Raw genomic sequence first — 21,847 nt, 5'->3', positions numbered from 1 at the left:
ACCTTTCCCCCTTCCGTGCGTTTGCGTTACAGGCTATGGGCAACACGTACGGGTTGATTTTAAGGGAAAAACGGGAGAAAACAAACACTTAAGTGGACGGCCCACCTCACCGAGAAAGTGGCTTTCGCCCAAAGCTCCAACTGTTAAAAGTTACATTTTGACCAGCGCAAACTTTGCTTCACACCCATGGGGTTTACCCCGAATGGCAGAAAATGTGGAGGAAAGAACAACGCCAACAACAAATAATACACCCACGCACATAAAAATATATGTACACACCTATACGAACGGAAGCACGACAAACGTGATAAAAGAGGGCACCCAATAGCAACAGACACCGGATAGCTTGTTGGCTAGAAGCAGTTCTCCGCCAACCCCACCACGCCGTTCCGTACACGAGCACCCGACGCCTCCTCAGAGCCTACCTAACCCTGTTGTTTATTGTTCCAATCTACTGTGTTCGTGGGTTTTGTTTCATGACACGTAATCACACCATACCGCTGTTGAATTTCCTTCAACCCTAGTAGACACACCTCTTTGGCTGTTAAACTAACGATGTAGCGACACACTTCTGCCTCTCGCACACGCATAGTTGGACTGTTACCTTCGCCCTCGCGTGCGCAGTACAACTGCACCTCCGTTGTCCGGGGGAGTTGTGTGAGATCACACGTTAAACCATCGCTGTATATGGTGTAAATATATCGCAAGCCTTTTGTGTTCACGCCGTAGCGCAAGTCCAACACGTCCGCAGGTGGGGCCACTCCCAACACGAAGTGCGGGTCCTCTTTCATTTGCTTCGGAGCATTCGATTTGCTATCCCCGGCAACCGCAGAACGGTGAAACTGCTCCACACCTGACCCCCAACATAATCGGTACGTCCACCACGATTCCTCCATCGTGTAGCACATGTTCTTCAGCGCTCTGTTAACCACAGCCACATGTTCTAAGGAGAGCGGAACATCTAGTTCACTGTCCTCGGCCTGAAGTGTCTTCTTCTCTTCGACAGTAATGTCAGGCAGCACGCACAAGTAGGCCGAACCGTTGCTAAGCCGCATTGGATAGTACTGTTCCTCACTTAGTCCACTGGGGACTGGGTCGCGAGAGAACACGATGTTGTATTTGTGTTCAGTGACTTCCTCTTGGCCACGCACAACAGACACAAGCACGAAAGTCGCTAACCGGAACAACAGCACCTTAGCACGAGTCGCATACATTACACAAGGGATAAAAGGAAACGGTGCCAACGTTGCGTTTGTGCTGTTAACTTCCAAAACTAAACAGTTTTGCAAAAGAAAAAAAAATAAACATGAAATTGTGCAACATGAACAACCAGTGTTGGTAACAAGGATTGGCTTTTTTTTTTTTTTGAGCCACGACTTAGTTCTTTTTCCAAGCACAGCGGAGCATCCGCCAATATGGGGAGCAGTTCAGAGACACCGTATTAACAATGAAGAGAATGCCGTGCATCAGCTGCATTCAGCGAATCCAGCGGGAAGAATATCTGAGCCCTCGCTGCCTGCTTGCAGACGTTGCTTGAGCATCCTCATAGCTTTCAAAAGTTGTTTTGCCTGCCACTTATCCATAACATCTGGACGTTTGACGCCACGGAAACGGCGATTCCAACTGCTATTACTCTCGGCACCAAAAGGACGAATGAGATTACTGCAGTTTCCAATTTCATCGACACCCTTTAATGCCTCGCGCGCTGCGGAGTCCAAATCGGAAGGGCTTGGTGGAGTGGGGGAGGAGTCGAAGGGCAGTACAAACGCCTTTAAGAGGCGGAGCATAGCGGCGTGGAGAGGATCTGGATAAGCACGTTTACTTGACTTCTCCATCTCACCTGTTATAAAGGTAACCACGGTGTGTGCTTGGATGACATCGCGATCTAATGCTATGGCAGCTGCGTAGTGGAGGCGCAGCGGTGCGTACTCGGGGTGCAGCGCGATGAGTTCCTCTAGTACGGCGGCGCGACGAATCGCTAACGTTGTGCGATTCTTGAAACTGCTCACACAAAATTGCAACCACTCCAAGTCAGTCCCGTGGCGTCTACAATCAACCAAAGTCTTGGGAGTAGTGTTGGTGGGTGGAGATGGAGTTTCAGCGATCGGCAACGTATTTGATATCTGCAGAAGAAGCTGCATTCCCCTTACCAGCGTCGCGCTGTGTGAGGTAGTGTCATCAATGGCAAAATAATACTCAGGAAGGACAACTGTGGTCGCGTACGAAACGGCGCCCTTAACGCCCCACATCGGCTGATTTTCCCTCTGTTTTTGTTCCTCCCGTTTGAGCAGAGGATCCAGCATCTGTAATGCAAAATCCACCGCACTCCGGTAAATGGCAACGGCACGGTTTATATAGGGTTCCATGATAACTGCTGGTTCGGCCTTGTTTCTCGCCGCAACCCCAACGACCTTTTCCAATGTACTTCCAATTTGTATCATACCCCTGCTGAAGTGCGCGAGGTTTTCTTCCTTCTGGTCCACCTTTGCCGCATCTAGCGCTTCCGAAAGGAATGCCGCATCGTCGGCAACGGCATCAATTAGAGGACCAAAAGGGCTATTCTCCTGGGTTTCGTGCAGCAAGTAGCCGACAAGCAGAAAAGCCGCCGCGGCAGCAACCAACCACCGCTGGCGGTAGAGGGTTTTCCGCGCGGATGCCAATAGGCCCCTGGATGCAGTTCTTTGCCTCTTCATAGGGGAACGTGCAGAATTATTGCGAGTGCAAATGCGATTGTTAAATCAAACTCCTTCTCTCCTTCCTCCTACACTTATAATCTTCCCTTTTTGCGCTTTTTTTTCTTTAAAGGATAAGGGAAATAAGCTGTAAAGTAAACACTACTACTGTTATAGTTAATTATAGTACCCCCTACGCTTTGATCCAGCTACCTTTCTACCATGATACCCGCATAAGGTAAAGTTAAGATAACGCATTGATGCAGAAATGGCAAACTCCATGAAGAGCCCACGATGAGATTCAAAGTGATGGTTCGTGCTGGCGCAGGTGAACAAGCGCGGGAAATGCGTGAAGAACGGGCATAAAAAAGAAGCAAGTAATCCGACTCCGTATGCTTCTTTTTTGTTATTACTTCTCATATTTTGTCTTTCCCTTCCATACTCCTTTCCATACGCATGCAAATGCCTCGTCTTTTTTTTCCCCCTTCCCTTCCCCCTTTTTTGCACATATGGCCTGAAGTTGACCACAGAAAGGTTCGCCGCACTTCCTAAACGACTGATTTTGAAAAATAGCTTAAATGTACAGTAATTGTAGAAGAAAGGCATTGCAGCGGCTGCTGCATCCAAGAACAGCGCCGTCGCCATAAAGAAAGAAAAAATCGTAAAGGCAAACAAAATAAAATTAAAAAATTTACAACCGATATTTGACCTGCATTTTCCTTTCCACCTGAGTTTCACTCTTCTCTTTTTTAATTAACACAAATGCAAGCGCACCTGCTTATTTGCCCTTTGGAAACAAATATCACAAATTTCCTTCAATCCATCTTATTATCTCTCCCCTCCGCACTTCAACGTGCGATTGAACAAATAAAGAACAAAATAATAACAATCTTTGCTGTGGTGGCACAACACGTACTAACAATAAACACATCTGCAACGAGCGGGTTTTCACAACTGGAGCCTCCTCACAGCCCCCACCGCATTACTTAACTGATGAAACAAAAATAATAAGGGAGGAAATGAATCAGCTGAACCATCACTTTCTGTCTCAACGGTACATTCAGCCAGCGAAGTGCACGCCACGATATCCTTTTGGTGTTGCCGCGCCCGCTAGGCGGCTCTACTCGGCGCCCATTTTTCCATTTTCCCCCTTCACATCCTTTCATCTTTTCGCCAATCTTGCATCACGACTCATTCCCCTCGTCAACTAGATGGATGCAAACAAGTAAATGCACATGTATACATATTAGGTTGCTTATTATTACACAATGTTAGCAACATAAATGATCAAAGATCCCTATCCGTTCCGCACATATGTTTCCACAAACAAATAAATATAAAAAATAAACGCGCAACCGCTTTCGTTTTCCCCCATCCTACGCGTGCTTAAGTAGCTGGAAGGGTTGTGGTCACTCATTCCAACTGGTCCGGTGGAGCGCCCTCCATATTATTTGGTGCGGTGGCGGGCCTATCGGCATCCCCCGCTACGGCAACTAATTTCCTTTTCGAGGCATACTCATCCAACTTGCCGAGTGTTAACACGCTCATGCACGGCACATTCACAGGATGCACTCCACCCGGCACATACTCCGCATCGCGCTGCACGTCCACAACTAATTTGAACTGTTCCAGTGCGCTTTTCGAGAACCCCCCAATCCCACGCATAATAACGATAGTCCGTTCGAAGCTGGTATTGAGTTGTTTGCACAGAGAGCAGAAGTAGTCCACCTCCGGGCGCCAGCAGAGGGAAAGAACTTCCCCATCACTTCCATCAATGCAGCGGTCGATTAGGCACATAACTTGTGGCACCCTTCGCAGCATCCACTGACCACTTTTACTGTCTGTCACACAACCAATGGAAATGCCGTTCTGTCGGAGCTCCGCCATGAGGTGCAGCGCCCCTTTTTTTACTTTGAGCCCCTCCTCCCGAATCTGAACGCGGAAGTTATGCCGCTTGCGCTGCAGCAACCCATATACTGTGTCCGTCTCAACGGTATCATCTGGGCAACCAGGAGGGATGTTTGTAATGCCGTTCTTCGCAAGAAGGCGTTGAGATGATGTGAACGAATTTCCATTCTTGAGGTATGCAAGATATATGTCCTCTGTAAGCACAAATGAAGTTTGCCCCATTTCGTGAAGGTATTTCTCGAGGGTTTGCTTCCATGCGCGGTAGTGATGGTCCTCCAGGTCCTCGATCAAACTGTCAAGATTAAACACCACACAGTCGAAGTCAAATACGCGAACATCGCGGTAAAGCCTCACGGATTCAGACATGCCTTCCTTCAGGTGGATGGTGTTGATCTCCGTATGATAAATCGGCAAACCGCACCTGTCGAAGCACCCCTCCACAGCCGTATATGTGACCATCCTGCGAGTAATAAGCACCTTGATAAGGCAACCGTGATGGCGCACAAAAAACTGGTACTCCTCCCACGCGTCAGGGAGAACAGGGTTAAAGTGCAGTGTGTCATCAACTACCCTCATTCCACCGAATCCAACGGTCAAACACCACCAAGATCCCGCCGCGGAGCTGCAGTGGATGCCGCGGGCTGTATTACCGAGCGCATTTTCAATATCGTTGAAGAGAGCCTGGTGGAAATAGTGCATTCCCTTGTCCAACATATCAAGTTGTATTGCAATGATACTAAATATCATCGAGGTAAGCGAGCAATCGCTTGTGGTGATAGGCTCATAGAAATTGTAGTTGGCACGCACCTCGTCTTTTGTGCACTTTTCCGGCAATAAAAGCGAGGCAAGAACCACGTCGGGAATGCGACATACCTGATGTCGGTAAACAACAGAAGGGTCAAACGTACGAAATAGAAGACTTTTCTTCTTCTTCAGTTCATCAAATTTCCACTTTTTCTTCCTCATGAATAACTGATCAACAGGGTGCACACGATTTTTGGCATCGAAAACTAGTACCACCTTTGCAGCGGCCTTGTCCATCATTGCAAGGTCATCATCAGTTAGTTGGCATCTCTCCTTCACGCCTTCCCATTCGTTAGGATAGTCTCTTTGCATCGATGCGGCTATTTGCACCGCCCACTGCATGTGAAACTTTGCCATGAGATTTGTAAAGTAATTATTATCACCGAGACAGCTGTAATCATCGGGTCCCCCCACAGATCTAACGTGGAACTCTGCTTTATCCCACGTACCCCATATAAGCCAAATGAGCGCAGTAGAAAAGAGAACATCAGCACCACCTTGCGGTAGAATGGAGAAATCATTTGTGGCAGTAATATACTGCTTCATACCGTACGCAACAACCGCATTTGTAAACAGGAAGGCCGCGCAGAACGGCGGAGGATTGCTTTCCAAACCGTTCACAGTCCTCTGTGGGTATAGTGCACCTCGTGGAAGATCAACGTCCGCCGCAAGGCTTCTCGCTTGCGGCAGCGTGTCAATACGAAACTGCAACAACCCGCGTGCGACTTCGGGGCGCACATGTGAGAAAAAAGGAACGATAAACGCGTCTACATCCCACTGGTGCATGCCTCCCTGCAGCTGACTCATAAAACCACGCGACGGGTGACTTTGCATTTGTAACCCTCCCGACGACATAAGAAGGTGCAGCATGTTAAATCTCACCGCACTTTCAAGCGACGGACCACTGGCTTTGATATGTACATTCCCTCTCTCCCAGAAATTTGACAAAACGTCCAACTGTTCGCGACAGATGGCCTCGTAGGTGACAGCAGCCGCTTCTCGAGCACGGTGCATTCCCAGGTCACAAATATCCTCCGGTGCTGCATCCTCGTCAACTAGGAAGGCAATGTATTTGGTAAGCTCAAACCGTGTAGACTCACGTATTACGCTGGTGTAGATGGTTTCTGCGCCGTTTCGTATCTCAGAACATTTCGGTGCGAGGAAGGTCAAGGATGGTGTTGGTTGCGGCTGTGGTTGTGCCATCGGCTTAGGCGAAGCCAATGGTGTCCGGCCTGCAGCTAAAGACGCATCTGCTGCTACGGCGCACGGTGGAGTGTTAGCACCATGTGCTCCTACTGCACTTGTAACAGTTGAAAACGTCGGCACACTCTGTGTGTTAATGAGCTCGTAGTGCGTGCTACGACAAGCCTCAAACTCAGCCACCACTAACCGCTTGCAACTATTTCGTGTGCGCACAAGCACCGCTGTCGAAGCGTCATGCAGAGTGCGCCTAGTCATAACATTTTCAATCTTAAGGTGTTGTCGCACACCCGAAGGAACAATGGTACGAGATACGATGCGGATATTCGTATTGGAGACGTTCTTGGCACTAACAGAATATTTAACTGCTGCGATGCTCCTCCGTGTTAGGGAAACAATTCTTGAAGACTCAATGGTCACCTCGTGCCCATTACTCCTGGATTGCCACACCAGGTGCCGACGAAGCTCACCCGTGTGATAATCTAACGTGCGTCTGTGCGAAAGTATGATCCCTGTTTCTGAATTCACGTGCTCACCTCCGACAAAAACGTCGATGCAAAAGGCATCCGGCGCACATACAAGAAATGACTCACGAGCACAAGTTCCAACAGTGAATGCCCTTTGCTGCTGATGATGGGTTAACAGAAGCTCCTCGCAGATCCCGTTGACGTAAGTCCCACGCAGGGTTCGTTCAGGGGGCTTCCATTCTTTGGAGGCGGTCGGGTGCCCCTCGGTGGGTAACGAGTCACACCTAACGGGTGAAGATGGGTTTCCAAGGAGATGACTGTTGCTCAAACTCCTGTTCCCCACCTTGATGACATCATTGCCAATACCACCGTACAAGGAAACTACAGGACTACGGATGGCTATATCGTGAGAGTTTGTACCCCTCGAATACGGGGGCGCAACGAGTGACTCCTCCGTATATCCCCGGACGGTTACACGTCCGTTTCCAACAGAAAATAGTGATTCACTTACCGGAACATCCATTTCTTTCGGAAGCTCAACTTCAACGAGTTCCCATGGCAGACAGAGCAGTCGCGAAGCACTAGCCGCAGTTGAATTTGAACACGCCCGACCCCTCAAATCGCGGGACGACATAGTGACTTGCACCGGTAGAATCAAGACCAGTTACACCTTAGCGTATGATGTCTATATATGCAAGCGGAGTGTGTTTGCGTGTATGTATGTATAGGAAGGGGATAGCTAACCGGTATGGATATGTGATCAATGGTTTGCCGCTCTTTAATATCCACGCCTTGGCCGGCGTAGTCCCCGTTTTCTCTCGGTTTGCAACCCCTAGGAATTACAACCGTATCTGCGGAAGCACGACTGAACTACAACAAGACAACTCCGTTTGTGCGCACCCGTGTTTTTTTCCTTCACCCTCCCAGTTTGCCCCGCTTGCGCTAAAGGGCGACGTACTCACTTCGATCCCCCAAGAGGATCCAACAGTTTTTGCAGGTAACCCTTATCTGCTTGCTTTTTCTCGTTAACCACAACCCGCTTTCACCCAGTGAGGCTACAAGAAACTGAACCAAAAAAACAAAAGAGAAGCATAAAGGATAAAGTGATGTTATAGGACCGTTTGGAGGAATTCACGTCTGGAAAATGAGGAGGGGAACGAAGTAAGAGGATAAAGAAATTATTTAGAAAAAGGCCAAATATAATAAAAGTCAGATAGTAAACAATACCATCGGCCACAAGACGACATTGTGTATGTTTTTCCTTTTCATAGAAAAGCGGCCACACCCGTGTCTGTCACAAGATCTTCAATTTTCCTCACGTCGTGACCACTCTGCACCGTTCTTTCCTCCTTTCTTCTGCTAGATTTCCCACCTAATTGCACAATCGTCAAACGCCGAGCTCTTTTTTTTTTAAAAAAACCAAACTCAGCGAGCTAACAAGCTTGGAAACACACATATATGTGTACACAATTATTCCCTAGGGTACACGAAATCGTATTTCGGAGACGGCGTCCCCAACTGCTCTTGTGTTGGTATTACCACCCTGCGAATCGACCCACGCAACTCTGCAAACTGCCTGGAAATCGCCTCTTGGTCTGCACGATACTTCATGGCAAGCTCCCTTGCTTGCATGTCGAGATGGTTGTCTAGATCACGTAAGCTCTGCTCCACTTTGCGGTCGTCTTCAACCTTCTTTCTTACAGCATGCCGCAGCTCTTGCATTTGCTCCTGGACGCGTGCAAACTCCTCCTCATTTGCCTGCTGTGAAGTCTTGAGCCGGTTGTTTTGATCTGTTAGTGCCTGCCACTCGGACGTCAGTGTGCTGTAGCGGTGCTCAAATTGTGCAATAAGGTCGCGCAACGCACCGAGCAGTGCACGAGAGCGAAACTCCATGACATCCTGCACCGCCACGCTGCTGCTGGGACCACGGGGTGAGCCAAGTTGGTTGTCTTGTGAAAGTCGACCAACATTACTGAGTGTGCTTTGGCTGCGGCTGTTGCTGACTAACTCTCCGACGCTGATCCCGTGGTCTTGTAGGAGAATCTCTAAATGATTAAGCAAGAGCTCACAACCTTCACCGCTTCGCTGAACGCGCTGAATTTCTGAGGTAAAACATTCTAACCATTCCTCCATGTGCTGCTGGTTTAAAGAAGGGTCCACTGGAAGAATTCCAAGTGCCCTCGACCCAGCCACCATCGCCCCTTGCAGCAGCTCCGCCCGCTCTAGTGAGGCAACGACAACCTCCCCTAAAAGTGCTGTTAGCGCGGGTAGGCCCATTGTATGTAATGAAGGAGGGGGCGCCCTCTCCGCATGTCGTATACATGCCCATACAATGTGACAAACGTTGCTGTGCACGTGATGCAGTGCGTCTCCCGCAGCAACAATATGTTCTGGTGTGAGCCCTCCGCTGAGCCTGTCGGTGGTGGGCAAATTGACGGGACTGCTGCCGTCACCTTCGCTACGAGCAGAGTCCTCGTCATTTGGGTCGTCCGTGTACGTCGTCACGTGGGCGCAAAAAACGCGATGCAAACTCTTTAAATCCTTCGCATGCTTTCCTTTCAGTTCGTTCAGTCTGCAATTTAGCTTTTCTTCATCGAAAGCAATAGAATCACGACATTTACTTAGCATGCAGTCGAAAAGAGACTGGAGACCGTAGAGTGCCCCGATGGCGCTTGTGTCTGTGACAGGTGGCAAGCGGAGTCGCAGGTCATTGACTGCCATGTGCAATGCATCGTTAAAGAACGCCTGCAGCTGACGTGACAGACTCTCGAATTCTGCATTTTGCCTGAGTGAGTCCCGTTCCGCTACGTGGTTGTCGTCCTGGAGGTGTTTGATGCGACCCCGTAGTGCAGCCACCTCTTCTGCCATCCGTGCGCTTTCTAGTTTTGCGGAGGTAGCGTCTTCCCTCAGCGTCTTTGTTTCAGAGAGGTAGTGCTCCAGACGCTCAACGCAAAGCTGGACAATATCCCCCACGGTTGTGTCGCTTTCCCCCAACTCATTTTCATTTGCGTTACTACAATAGGAAAGTAATTCCTGCTGGACGTTCAAGTGCTCATAAAGCACACTCTGCACACGTTCAACGAGTTTTTCCGATTCCAATGTCAAGACGTCGCGTTCCTTGGTCACCTGCTGCAGCCTCTCCAGGAGTGAACGCTGTTCTTTCGGCGCTACACCTACGTCCATCACAGCAGCGGCATCACTGCGGCAGTTACCCCTTAGATTATCCTCAAACTCCCGTGGTTCCTCACTGCGGTGTTGTATGCTCGGCCCCCTACCGAAGCAAACTTCGTGAACTTGCGCAAGGCCGGCGGCATCAGCATCAATGTCGGGTGACTGAGTTGGGCTCCTGAACTTCCTGGAAGCCTCTTCAGTAGGTTCAGTAAGCGGGTCAACTCTCTCCTGCAGGGTGGCATTTTGACCTCTGCATTCACCATTTGACTCTGTGATGCACTGTAGTTGCGTATGCGTCTCAGAGAGTTGTTGTTCCACACACCTTAGAGTCCTCTCCAGTTGCGCATTATCGATGCGTAGCTCCTCCAAGGCCGTTCCCAGTTTTCGATTTTCGTCAAGCGTCTCACGGAGTTTTTTTCGAATGCCTTCAGTAAGTGTTGAAAGAGCACAAGATGCAACCGCCGGGCCGCCAACCTCAAGTTCCTTGTGAAGGGCCTTCCTCGCATCTTCCATCTCTCTTTTTTGAGCTTTGTTTTTCTTCTTGGCAGAAGCAATTTCAGCCTCCAGTTTTTGTATGTTCGCCTGCACAGTATCTTTTGCCGAACACAGTTGTCCAGCCGCCTGGCACACGCGGAGCTCCAAAGGAGCATCTTTGGTTGTTAGAAAGCTTTCAGACTTCTCGGGACACAACTCGGAAAGGACTTCTTCGACACTTCCCACAAACTCTAGCAGTTGGCAGCGGTATCTTTCGCTACCTGGCATGTCCAGACGCGCAACGGCCGCGTTCGCCCCCTCGCGATGGCACTGCAGTTGTTCCTCCTGCGCGGTTGTGCAGAGTATTCCCGCCTCAGCGCATACGGATTGCGAAGAGGCTACATTCCTTAAAGTTTGAAGTATCTTATTTTTGCTCTTTTCAAACTGCATGTTCTCCACAGGGCATCCAACAACACCGGCACATGTCGAAACAAATTGACACCATTCATTGTTTTGCCTCGACTGTTCCTCCAAGCGTGTGCGCAATGTGTCATTGCGGTTTTGCACCTCTTCTAGTTCAGCGTTCCTCATTTCTTCCGTTGCTCTCAGTTTGTTCCCTAATTCTTGCAACTGCTTTCGCGCGCATTTCTTCTCCGACTGGAGTAGGTTCACACACTCTCGCTGCTTTTCTTCTTCTTTCAACAACTCTGCGAGGTTCCTGCAGATATCACCGTCATGGGTATCGTGCCCAGCGCTTGCAAGAAGGCCCTGTGCTACGCGCGCTTCATCTTTGAGACGCCTTAATTCCGCCGCAGCGGCAGCACACTGTTGTTGGAGAAACTCAACCTTTTTAGCATCATTCAACGTACTCGTCTCGGCGAACACACTAAAGCTTTCCTCAATGCTGTGTCGACATGCTTCCAACTGCGAACGTACGTCCAGTAGTTGAGCCCGCAAGTCTTCCTCAGACTCACGGTACTTCATCATCATTTCATTGGCGTGACTACAAGCTTCGAATATCGATTCGCCGTCATATACATGACGCAGAGTTTCCAATGCCTTCCTGTTTGCTTCGGTATGACGATGGATATATTTAGCAGCAATTCCACACTCTAAAGCCAAGCTCTGAAGGGCGTCAAGTTGAGCAACTGAAAAGTCTACAACGTCGGTTTGGCACTCTCCCCGCGGCCCTTCCTGCGACCCACTGTGTAACCCTCCGACACTGTTGGCCTGTCGGAGCAACTTAACCATTTCCCATACCCGTCTGTCACACATCTCCATTAATGTTCCGCCGCTATTCACTTCCTTTTCCAGTTTAGCTATCCGCTCGTTCGCTATTAGATACCTAGTCCGAAAATCGGCAACGGCTGCGATCAAATTAGAAACAAAGGATGTGCTGCTCACGGATTCCGCTAGCTCCACTGTTTCAGCCAACTTTTGCAAGGCTAAAACGGCCACTGCTCGCGTAGGTCCTGGCACTTTGGTGGGGTTTCCTAGCAAATGTTTGTACTTCTGCACCCGCTGGTTAAGTCGGTGCACGCTGTCAGGCAGTCGTTGCACCTCACGCTCAGAAAGGGTGCTAGCAATGCAAGCACAAACACTCAGAAGGGTACTTTCCTGCGTCGGGAAACTCAGTATATAGCTCTGAAGTATCTCGGAGCGTCGCTCCATTTCGTCAAGCATTAAAACCCCGCACACGGCGTTGGCCGAGAGGCTCCGTATTTTATTTGTGGCATCGACCAACGACACCACTCGAGAATTATGAAGGAACTCGTGGAGACTTTTCTCACCTTCCCATAGCTTTTGGCGAAGTTCATCCAGTTGTTGCTGTTTCAGTGTATTTTCTGCTAGCAACGTGGATTGCGCTCGCAGGAGGCTGCAGCGCTCGTTGTCAAAAGAACGCGCATCGTTTGAAATCTCCGCCTTCAGAGTTTCCACCTGTTTCTCATGACGCTCTACACGCTGGTGCATCTTCTGCAACTCCACGCTTCTTTCACTGAGTGCGTTGCGAAGTAACTCGACACGAGCCGTTGCTTCAGCTATCCGCGTGAGATTACCGACTTCCACACTCTGCGCATTCAATTCTGCTTCCCGTGCAGCCACCTCAGTAGCGGTCATCCTTATTCGTACACTCTCCAATTCTGATGTAACCAACTTCAGCTTTCCCTTAAGACTTTCAGACTCCTGCATGCGCTGAGCAACGTGCCTTACAATACCGTCTAGCCATCTCTCTTCCACTACGGAAACCGACGCCCCCACATCTCCCGTTTTATCAACGCGGTCACCTGCATCGTCAGCATAAAGCGTTGAAGCTGCTATGCTTCCTGCGAAGTCCATGAGCGTCCGCTGTAGTCTTGCTGTTTGCGCTGATGCCGCAACTTGTCGTTGTAGTGCCTCATTAAGTAGCCGTTCCGCTGTGGCAACTGACTCCGTCTGCGCCTCCAGAGTTGCCAGCTGCGTTGTTTCTCCCCCCTCCAACCGCGTACGCAGCTCTTCCGTGTGGTGCTGCGATTGTTTAAGCGACGCACGAACACTCTGTAACTCTGAGAATAGGGAGTGCAGACTGTGAGCAGTACCGCTTGCAACCGCTAAAAGCGAATCAGTAGTAACTTCGTCTCTAATGGCACTGGAGCATGAACGCAGCGCATCTCCCAACAAAGTTGCCGCAGCGGAAATTACCCGGTCCTTTTCACGTAATTGTCTGATCACTGCAAGCACGCAGAGTTCGAGCTGGGTACGGATAGAGGTGTCCAGTTCCGCTAAACTCGGTCCGGTGGCGGAAACTTGCCTTTTCTCACTGATAGCACCTTCAACTGCTTCTCCACAACTACCAGAAGTCCTTACTAAATCCAGGGCAGGTGTGCCGATAGGTACATCGATATCAAGGGAAGTTCGTAGGTTCTCTATGGCATTTCGTACGGATGTCACCATCAACTCACTCTCCATAAGCCTCTGGTCTATTGCAGCCGTGCTAGTCCGTCGATCGGTACGCAACACGAGCAGCTCCGACACCAGCTCTTTGCAACGCTCCACAAGTAAAGCCTCTGCGCCATCCTCTACACGATGTGACGCTGGCGAAGACTCCCGCGAGTGAGACCGCTCTTCTCTCCTACGGGCACGCTCAATAACAGAGTTACATTCCTCACACACGGATCGCAGACTCGACAATTTCTCACTTGCAATTCGTGCCGTCATTACGACGAGGTTAGACACCGCTGCTACACCTGATCGCGGACTGAGTGCGGGACACAAAGAGGATCCACACGCACTTCCCAAATACTCGAGGGAGGTTTCACAGCCCCCGACAACCATCTGCAAATCCCGTTTTAGTCTGACGTTTTCACTCAACGCACTATCCGCGTCATCACGAAGGCGATACATTTCGTCCACGGTTGACTGCACGCACTTCTGCAACTGAGTTGGGAGAGGTAACGACGGATCTGCGGCGCCATCAGCGCAAAGAGAAGCGACGGATCGCTTAATCGCGAGCAAGCATTCCGACCGCGACACATTCGCAACTTCCCCGTGATCGAAGGCATTCTGAGAACCACACAGCTTCCGAAGATCATCCAACTCCTTCCGCACATCAACCAAGGTAGAAATAGTGTCGCCAGAGCTGCAGTGAAATAAATCTCCCGCACAACACAACACTAACCAACCACAGAGTGCGGCAGAAACAACTTTCGCCGGGACCCATCCATACCGAACAACATGGGTTAGTCGTTCTTCAGCCTCTTCCAAAAACAACATAGCTACAGAGAGTTGAAAGGATAAGTTTCTGGACATCATCCGCAGCTCGCGGTCGTTCTCATTCAATGCATTCGTGGTCTCTGCCATATGGTGGCATTTTGCTAACAGGGGTACACTCATTTCTCCTTCCTGCATAGCGGCAGTCATGACCCCCGATGCCTTAGCAGCGTCCTCACGCATACGCTCCAGTGCACTCATAGCAGCATGACCAACATCCAAGGCAGATCCATCATTCCCCGTAGGCATTTCTCCACCATACAGTGTACCTTGTAGTGCGATAGTTGCTTGCGACAGATTGCGCAGTTGTTCCTCCAGAGCAGTTTCCCGTCCCATAGCCTCGTCTAGCTCTTGCTTCAGTGTGTCTTCCCTAACCTTAGCTTCCTCGGCAGCACGCTGAATTGCCGCGACAGATCCCAGTACAGAATCGTCCAGGTTGGTAGAGGCAGACATATCACAACCCGACAAACTTAAAGGGTCATCTGCGGTGCAGGAATAATTCCCACCTTCCAACGTACACTGAACAGCTGTTGCCGCACCAACCAAGCATTTCAAACGCGTTTTAAGGGCAACTTCTCTTTTATGAGCCTCTTCCACCTTTTTCTTCAGGGAAACTTCACGAGATATTGAACACTCAAAAGCGTTTTCAATGGCATCAGCAGCAACAAGAGCCAACTCACTTAACTCCACGGCGCGTTCCTCACCATTGCCACCTATTTCTGCATCAAACAACTTAGAGTGCAGACAAATAATGGAACGTGAAAGTTGCAAGAGCCGTCCCTCAACAGCGTCAATCCGTGCAGCACCCTCCTTCAGTTTTTCTTCCAGTGCATTCCTACAAGCCTTTGACTCCTCTGCAGCACGTTGAACGGCAACAAAAGGATCAACAAAAGCATCGTCACCATCCACTTCATCACCAGAACAAATAGAAGACTCCTTGGGACTAACTCTTTCTGGAGAAGCATTTCCGTCCAATGTACTCTGAACAGCTGTTGCCGCACTCGCCAAAGACTTCAATCGAGACCTGAGCGCAACTTCTCTTTTATGAGCCTCTTCCACCTGTTTCTTCAGGGAGACTTCACGAGATATTGAACACTCAAAAGCACTTTCAATAACACCCAAAGAAAGAAATGCCACACTACAAAGATCAAAAGTAGAAATATCACAACTCACATCCGCACCATCTTCACATACTGTACCTTGTAGTGCGATAGTTGCTTGCGACAGATTGCGCAGTTGTTCCTCCAGAGCAGTTTCCCGTCCCATAGCCTCGTCTAGCTCTTGCCTCAGTGTGTCTTCCCTAACCTTAGCTTCCTCGGCAGCACGCTGAATTGCTGATGCCAGTGGCATTTCTGCCTCCGTTGTACCAAGCACAGCCAGAGCTGACTCAATACCTTGTAGGCACTGGGCACGTGTAGATGAGTCATCTGTTCCAGTGGAACCGCTATCCTTCTTGACGTCCTCCCCTACAAGCGCACGGTAATGCTTTTCACTGTCGCGTAATGCATTCGTGGTCTCTGCCATATGGTGGCATTTTGCTAACAGGGGTACACTCATTTCTCCTTCCTGCATAGCGGCAGTCATGACCCCCGATGCCTTAGCAGCGTCCTCACGCATACGCTCCAGTGCACTCATAGCAGCATGACCAACATCCAAGGCAGATCCATCATTCCCCGTAGGCATTTCTCCACCATACAGTGTACCTTGTAGTGCGATAGTTGCTTGCGACAGATTGCGCAGTTGTTCCTCCAGAGCAGTTTCCCGTCCCATAGCCTCGTCTAGCTCTTGCTTCAGTGTGTCTTCCCTAACCTTAGCTTCCTCGGCAGCACGCTGAATTGCTGATGCCAGTGGCATTTCTGCCTCCGTTGTACCAAGCACAGCCAGAGCTGACTCAATACCTTGTAGGCACTGGGCACGTGTAGATGAGTCATCTGTTCCAGTGGAACCGCTATCCTTCTTGACGTCCTCCCCTACAAGCGCACGGTAATGCTTTTCACTGTCGCGTAATGCATTCGTGGTCTCTGCCATATGGTGGCATTTTGCTAACAGGGGTACACTCATTTCTCCTTCCTGCATAGCGGCAGTCATGACCCCCGATGCCTTAGCAGCGTCCTCACGCATACGCTCCAGTGCACTCATAGCAGCATGACCAACATCCAAGGCAGATCCATCATTCCCCGTAGGCATTTCTCCACCATACAGTGTACCTTGTAGTGCGATAGTTGCTTGCGACAGATTGCGCAGTTGTTCCTCCAGAGCAGTTTCCCGTCCCATAGCCTCGTCTAGCTCTTGCTTCAGTGTGTCTTCCCTAACCTTAGCTTCCTCGGCAGCACGCTGAATTGCTGATGCCAGTGGCATTTCTGCCTCCGTTGTACCAAGCACAGCCAGAGCTGACTCAATACCTTGTAGGCACTGGGCACGTGTAGATGAGTCATCTGTTCCAGTGGAACCGCTATCCTTCTTGACGTCCTCCCCTACAAGCGCACGGTAATGCTTTTCACTGTCGCGTAATGCATTCGTGGTCTCTGCCATATGGTGGCATTTTGCTAACAGGGGTACACTCATTTCTCCTTCCTGCATAGCGGCAGTCATGACCCCCGATGCCTTAGCAGCGTCCTCACGCATACGCTCCAGTGCACTCATAGCAGCATGACCAACATCCAAGGCAGATCCATCATTCCCCGTAGGCATTTCTCCACCATACAGTGTACCTTGTAGTGCGATAGTTGCTTGCGACAGATTGCGCAGTTGTTCCTCCAGAGCAGTTTCCCGTCCCATAGCCTCGTCTAGCTCTTGCTTCAGTGTGTCTTCCCTAACCTTAGCTTCCTCGGCAGCACGCTGAATTGCTGATGCCAGTGGCATTTCTGCCTCCGTTGTACCAAGCACAGCCAGAGCTGACTCAATACCTTGTAGGCACTGGGCACGTGTAGATGAGTCATCTGTTCCAGTGGAACCGCTATCCTTCTTGACGTCCTCCCCTACAAGCGCACGGTAATGCTTTTCACTGTCGCGTAATGCATTCGTGGTCTCTGCCATATGGTGACATTTTGCTAACAGGGGTACACTCATTTCTCCTTCCTGCATAGCGGCAGTCATGACCCCCGATGCCTTAGCAGCGTCCTCACGCATACGCTCCAGTGCACTCATAGCAGCATGACCAACATCCAAGGCAGATCCATCATTCCCCGTAGGCATTTCTCCACCATACAGTGTACCTTGTAGTGCGATAGTTGCTTGCGACAGATTGCGCAGTTGTTCCTCCAGAGCAGTTTCCCGTCCCATAGCCTCGTCTAGCTCTTGCTTCAGTGTGTCTTCCCTAACCTTAGCTTCCTCGGCAGCACGCTGAATTGCTGATGCCAGTGGCATTTCTGCCTCCGTTGTACCAAGCACAGCCAGAGCTGACTCAATACCTTGTAGGCACTGGGCACGTGTAGATGAGTTTCTTTCCGTTTTTTTTTCTTTTTTATCTTGATGTCCAATGAGATTTTGTTGTTTTTCTATTATTTCATTTAGTTCTTCGATTTGTTTGTTTATCTTGTTGTTATGGTAATGCTGTGGATGTTCGTTGTAGTATTCGTGTACTATTTGGAGGCGTTCATTGAATTCTATTTTGTCGAAGTCTATTCGTAGCTGTAGCTCGTTGTATTTTTTCGTTGTATTTTCTATTATTTCCTCTGCTTTCTTGACGGATGTGTTCATTTGTGTGAAGGCTTCGTAATTTTGTGTTGTTAGATCTTTTTCTTGGTGCATTCGTGACTGATCTAATCGATTAATCAGTTCGCTCATTTGTCGAAGTTCTTCGTGTTTTTGTCGCACGTGTTGTACTGTGCATATTTCTCTTTTTGATCCTGTGATTTCCTGTATTCTGAGGAGCTGCTCTTCGTTTTGAATCATATCCTGTATTCGCCTTTTTATGGTCATGTTGTCAGTTCCTAATAGGCTGTTTATATGATCTAATGTGGCTGTATTAAACTGGTGGAGCTGTAATTGCTTTTCCAATTCGTCGCATCTTAGTACGGGGCTGTCTTCTTCATTTTCCGTGAGGGCAATATATTTGCCTACTAGATGCTTCAGGGTGCTGTGTTGCGTGTGTAAGTCTCGGATTGAACTGCATAAGTCTCTACTCTCGCGGACGCCGTTGTCGTCCACGCTAACTTTGACATCCTGTGTACCGAAGACCTCACCTGCAGCTTGAAGTAGTGTTATGTGATTACTTAACGCACGCATGACGAGTTCTAACAAACAGTTTGTGTCTGCGCCGGAGCATAGTGGTACGACGTTCTCGAGTGTCCAGTGAAAGAACCGTTCTAAACGGAACGCTATAATGTGGCCACGTTGTTCACCGTGGCTGCACGTGAGCCGCGTTGCCCACCGCCTAATGGATTCGTCGCTATCCGCTTCATCACATTCATCATAACTTGCTTTGTCTACGCTCTCGATTTTAGTGTTTGAGACTTTGTCTTCACCACTGTCCCTCCCCAGTTCTTGGCTGCTTTCACCACCGCAAAGAGCCCTTTCTAGAGGCGGGAATGACACCGTGTCGGAAGGCACGACGACTGTTGTCTGTGTCATTGTGTTCTGCAGTGTCCTTAACTTTGTTTGCAATACTGCGAGATCACTCTCCCATCCGTCTTTGGCTCGAAAAAAGGTTTTGCGTAATGCGTTAATCTCTTCGTCCCGCGTCTTTTGGAGGTCCTTGAGTTCGTTCACAAGATTCTCTAGAAGAGTCTGCTTCGCCGTGGCGGCACGGCGGGCTTCATCCAGTGCTGCAACCGTCTGCAGGTGCGCATACGCCGTAACAAGCCTTCTTTCGCCGCGTGTGTCCACGCCGCCGCTTATGGCAGATAGCACACATTCCACCACCGTTACGTACTCGCTATAACACGCCTGAAGAAGTACAATTGTCGCCTCCGTGTAAGCACGGAGTCCTTCGCGGGCGAGCCGCTCTGTATTTTTCTTCTCGCGTTCCAGCTGGTGGAACTCGTGTTGAGGAGCTGATCTCAGTCCTAGGTTGCGGTGCGCCGCCCGCAATTCGGCGAACATATCACCTTCATTTGCACTACTCAAGTTCCGCTCTCGTTGCCACACTTCCTGAGGTGCATCCGCATGGACTGTGCTACTGCTTAACAGTGTAATTGCGCTACCGTCTAAGACTCCCCCCTCGCGTTGTCCTCCAACTAAGTTTTGTGCACTATCAGCGTCACTTAAGGTAGACAAGCAGGGAAGTTGCAACCACTCCTCAGGTGATGTTACGAGCTCCCTCCGGCTTACAACTGGGGACAATTTTGTGCACCCCTCTGTACGTTCCCTCGCAATAATGTTTTCCATTCGTTGCACACGCACTTGTTGCCGCTCTTTTGTGAAAAGCCCCCTCGCTTCGGAAGTGCGGTCGTCAGAGAAGGTTCTGTCGTACAGACTGTTCCACAATTCCAGTTGCTGTTTAAGATCTTTAACCAGCGGCAGCGGAGGCTGTGTCTCGTTCAGTGTATTCAACCGGCAATCCACCCCTTTCCGCAGCTCACCAAGCAGTTTTTCTACGTATTTCAGACTAAACTCCACATTTGGTTCCGTATTCGATAACGATTCTCGTCTACAGTTAGGGAACGCCCCCGACGACGCCACCGCATCCGCGAGGTCTACTGCTATTCGTTTCCACTCCTGCAACTCATCTAGTTTCATTGTGAGTGTGCTGATGTCCAGGTTCGTCTCATCACTTCCACTATCATCACACTCCTTATGTGATGCGCTTTTCACACACCCTTTCCCACTTCGTCGCCCTCCCACTACACTCTCATCAGGTCGCTGAGTGCGATTCAACTGACACTTATACCTCCCAACGAATTGCTGCCAGTACTGAAAATCCTGCACGTTATCCGTGCATAACACAACGTGCTCACGCTTTGCTAGGTTTGTCGACTCGGCTACCGTTTTATCCCGTACGAACTCCAGTACGAGATAGTAGTAAGGAGGCACCTGGACATCCGCACGCCTATCTCGTGATCGTGCTGAAGATGACGAGGACGAAGCCGCCGTTTGCATCCCAGACACAGTGGACGCACCAGACACCTTTGGATCATGTACAAATGACGCAGTGCGCTTTACTGAATGAAAGGGGACGTCCTTAATCAACCGCGACTGCTTTCCGCAAGTGGAGTAAACAAAGAAATGCCCGTTTTCAATGCTCACAATGTTCTTTGACCCCCGGCCAGCGCCCACCTTGAACATCTTTTCACTGTCTGCGCACATCCACATTTCACTCCTGATTGCGAGGAGATCCCCTTCATCAGAGTTGTACAGGTCCATCACAGGTCCCTGGGGAGCGAAGGGCATCGACGTGCAGCAGTTGTAATGTCAAAAAATGTGCGTCTGCCACAACAGCAACCGTAATAACAAAGAAGTAACGCCAACAACACGCGCTCTTGCTGCTTTCCACCACTGTTCAGTGGTACCTTTTGCGCTATTGTAGTCCAACTCACACCTGTTTCTTTTTCTTCCCCAAATTTCTTCAAGGAAACGTAAAACAACAACAACACCCCACCTCAGCTTTTTCGCTATTTGATATATATATATATATATACGTTTAAACACTGATCAGGGAGAATACGTATGTACAACCAAAGGGCGGTGCAGCTGTGCAGGGGTTCAAACTCCTGTTAACGCACCACCTACGGTTACAAAAAGGGAAGTGGAAAAAAAGAATGGAGAAACACGCCAACTTAAATTTAACGGGTTTCTACTTTTGCTGACTCCTTGACTACTTTACGGTGTTGTTGTCGTTGATGTTAGCTTTTGATTAATATATATGTGAGTGCCGATGCACCCTTCCCACTTATATATATATATATATATATGTATATATGGGTGTTGCACTTTCCTGTGAACCTCTTGTCTTCTCTCGACAGGATTTTCCCTTCTTTGCTTTCTCCCCCCTTCTCTACCACCGTCTTCTCCCACAAGGTTGAAACTATTCCTACCCTGTGTCGCCTATAACACAGTTGATGGTCTTGTACTTTTTTGTCCCTCTTTTCCTTTATGGTCTTCGTCGGTTGGTTTCTTTTCAGTTTCCGTCCTTATAAATCCGGGGTCTTTATATATATAATAAATATACGTGGAAGCGCAATTATTTCTTTCGCTACGTGGACTAAGTCAACACAGCACTTCTGTGAACTAAAACTTCGTTCAAATTGTTTACTGCTACTATGGAAAGACAGAGGGAGAGGAAAACGAGGAGTTTAGTCCCTAGAGGCTCTTTACACTGCGCAAATGTAAGCTATCCACTGCCACAACGAAAGTGACGCAGGTGAATTAAACATATCAAACAATGTGAAGAGAGGGAAGCGACAGGGGAATATATTCGTGTGTATGCAGGGGAAAGAAACAGAGGAACAAAAAATGGCGCGATCT

The 21,847-nt window shown here is 49.3% G+C and overlaps 5 protein-coding genes across 5 annotated transcripts, besides 3 other annotated features; all 5 read right to left on the bottom strand.

The window, feature by feature from the left end:
• Positions 1–425: 425 nt before the first annotated feature.
• Positions 426–1,214, bottom strand: Tb11.01.2470 (hypothetical protein, conserved; the record flags this gene model as incomplete). The annotated part of the gene is made up of 1 exon (XM_824041.1): positions 426–1,214. One exon carries the CDS (start codon positions 1,212–1,214, stop codon positions 426–428), a length of 789 nt encoding a protein of 262 aa, XP_829134.1.
• Positions 1,215–1,466: 252 nt separating this feature from the next.
• On the bottom strand, positions 1,467–2,693 carry Tb11.01.2460 (hypothetical protein, conserved; the record flags this gene model as incomplete). Its single annotated transcript, XM_824040.1, has 1 exon — positions 1,467–2,693. One exon carries the CDS (start codon positions 2,691–2,693, stop codon positions 1,467–1,469), a length of 1,227 nt encoding a protein of 408 aa, XP_829133.1.
• Positions 2,694–2,849: 156 nt separating this feature from the next.
• Positions 2,850–3,317, bottom strand: Tb11.01.2450 (hypothetical protein; the record flags this gene model as incomplete). The annotated part of the gene is made up of 1 exon (XM_824039.1): positions 2,850–3,317. The coding sequence occupies one exon, from the start codon at positions 3,315–3,317 to the stop codon at positions 2,850–2,852; it is 468 nt and encodes a 155-aa protein (XP_829132.1).
• A 28-nt stretch (positions 3,318–3,345) lies between these two features.
• Positions 3,346–3,366: a sequence feature (AT_rich).
• Positions 3,367–4,085: 719 nt separating this feature from the next.
• Positions 4,086–7,685, bottom strand: Tb11.01.2440 (glycosyl hydrolase, putative; the record flags this gene model as incomplete). Its single annotated transcript, XM_824038.1, has 1 exon — positions 4,086–7,685. The coding sequence occupies one exon, from the start codon at positions 7,683–7,685 to the stop codon at positions 4,086–4,088; it is 3,600 nt and encodes a 1,199-aa protein (XP_829131.1).
• Positions 7,686–8,521: 836 nt separating this feature from the next.
• On the bottom strand, positions 8,522–20,773 carry Tb11.01.2430 (hypothetical protein, conserved; the record flags this gene model as incomplete). The annotated part of the gene is made up of 1 exon (XM_824037.1): positions 8,522–20,773. The coding sequence occupies one exon, from the start codon at positions 20,771–20,773 to the stop codon at positions 8,522–8,524; it is 12,252 nt and encodes a 4,083-aa protein (XP_829130.1).
• Positions 20,774–21,273: 500 nt separating this feature from the next.
• Positions 21,274–21,302: a microsatellite.
• A 227-nt stretch (positions 21,303–21,529) lies between these two features.
• Positions 21,530–21,550: a sequence feature (AT_rich).
• Between the last annotated feature and the right edge of the window lie 297 nt (positions 21,551–21,847).

The sequence above is a fragment of the Trypanosoma brucei genome (assembly GCF_000002445.2).
Source record: "Trypanosoma brucei brucei TREU927 chromosome 11 chr11_scaffold01 genomic scaffold, whole genome shotgun sequence".
Taxonomy (NCBI): domain Eukaryota; phylum Euglenozoa; class Kinetoplastea; order Trypanosomatida; family Trypanosomatidae; genus Trypanosoma; species Trypanosoma brucei.
This window is presented reverse-complemented; position numbering and strand designations above follow the sequence as displayed.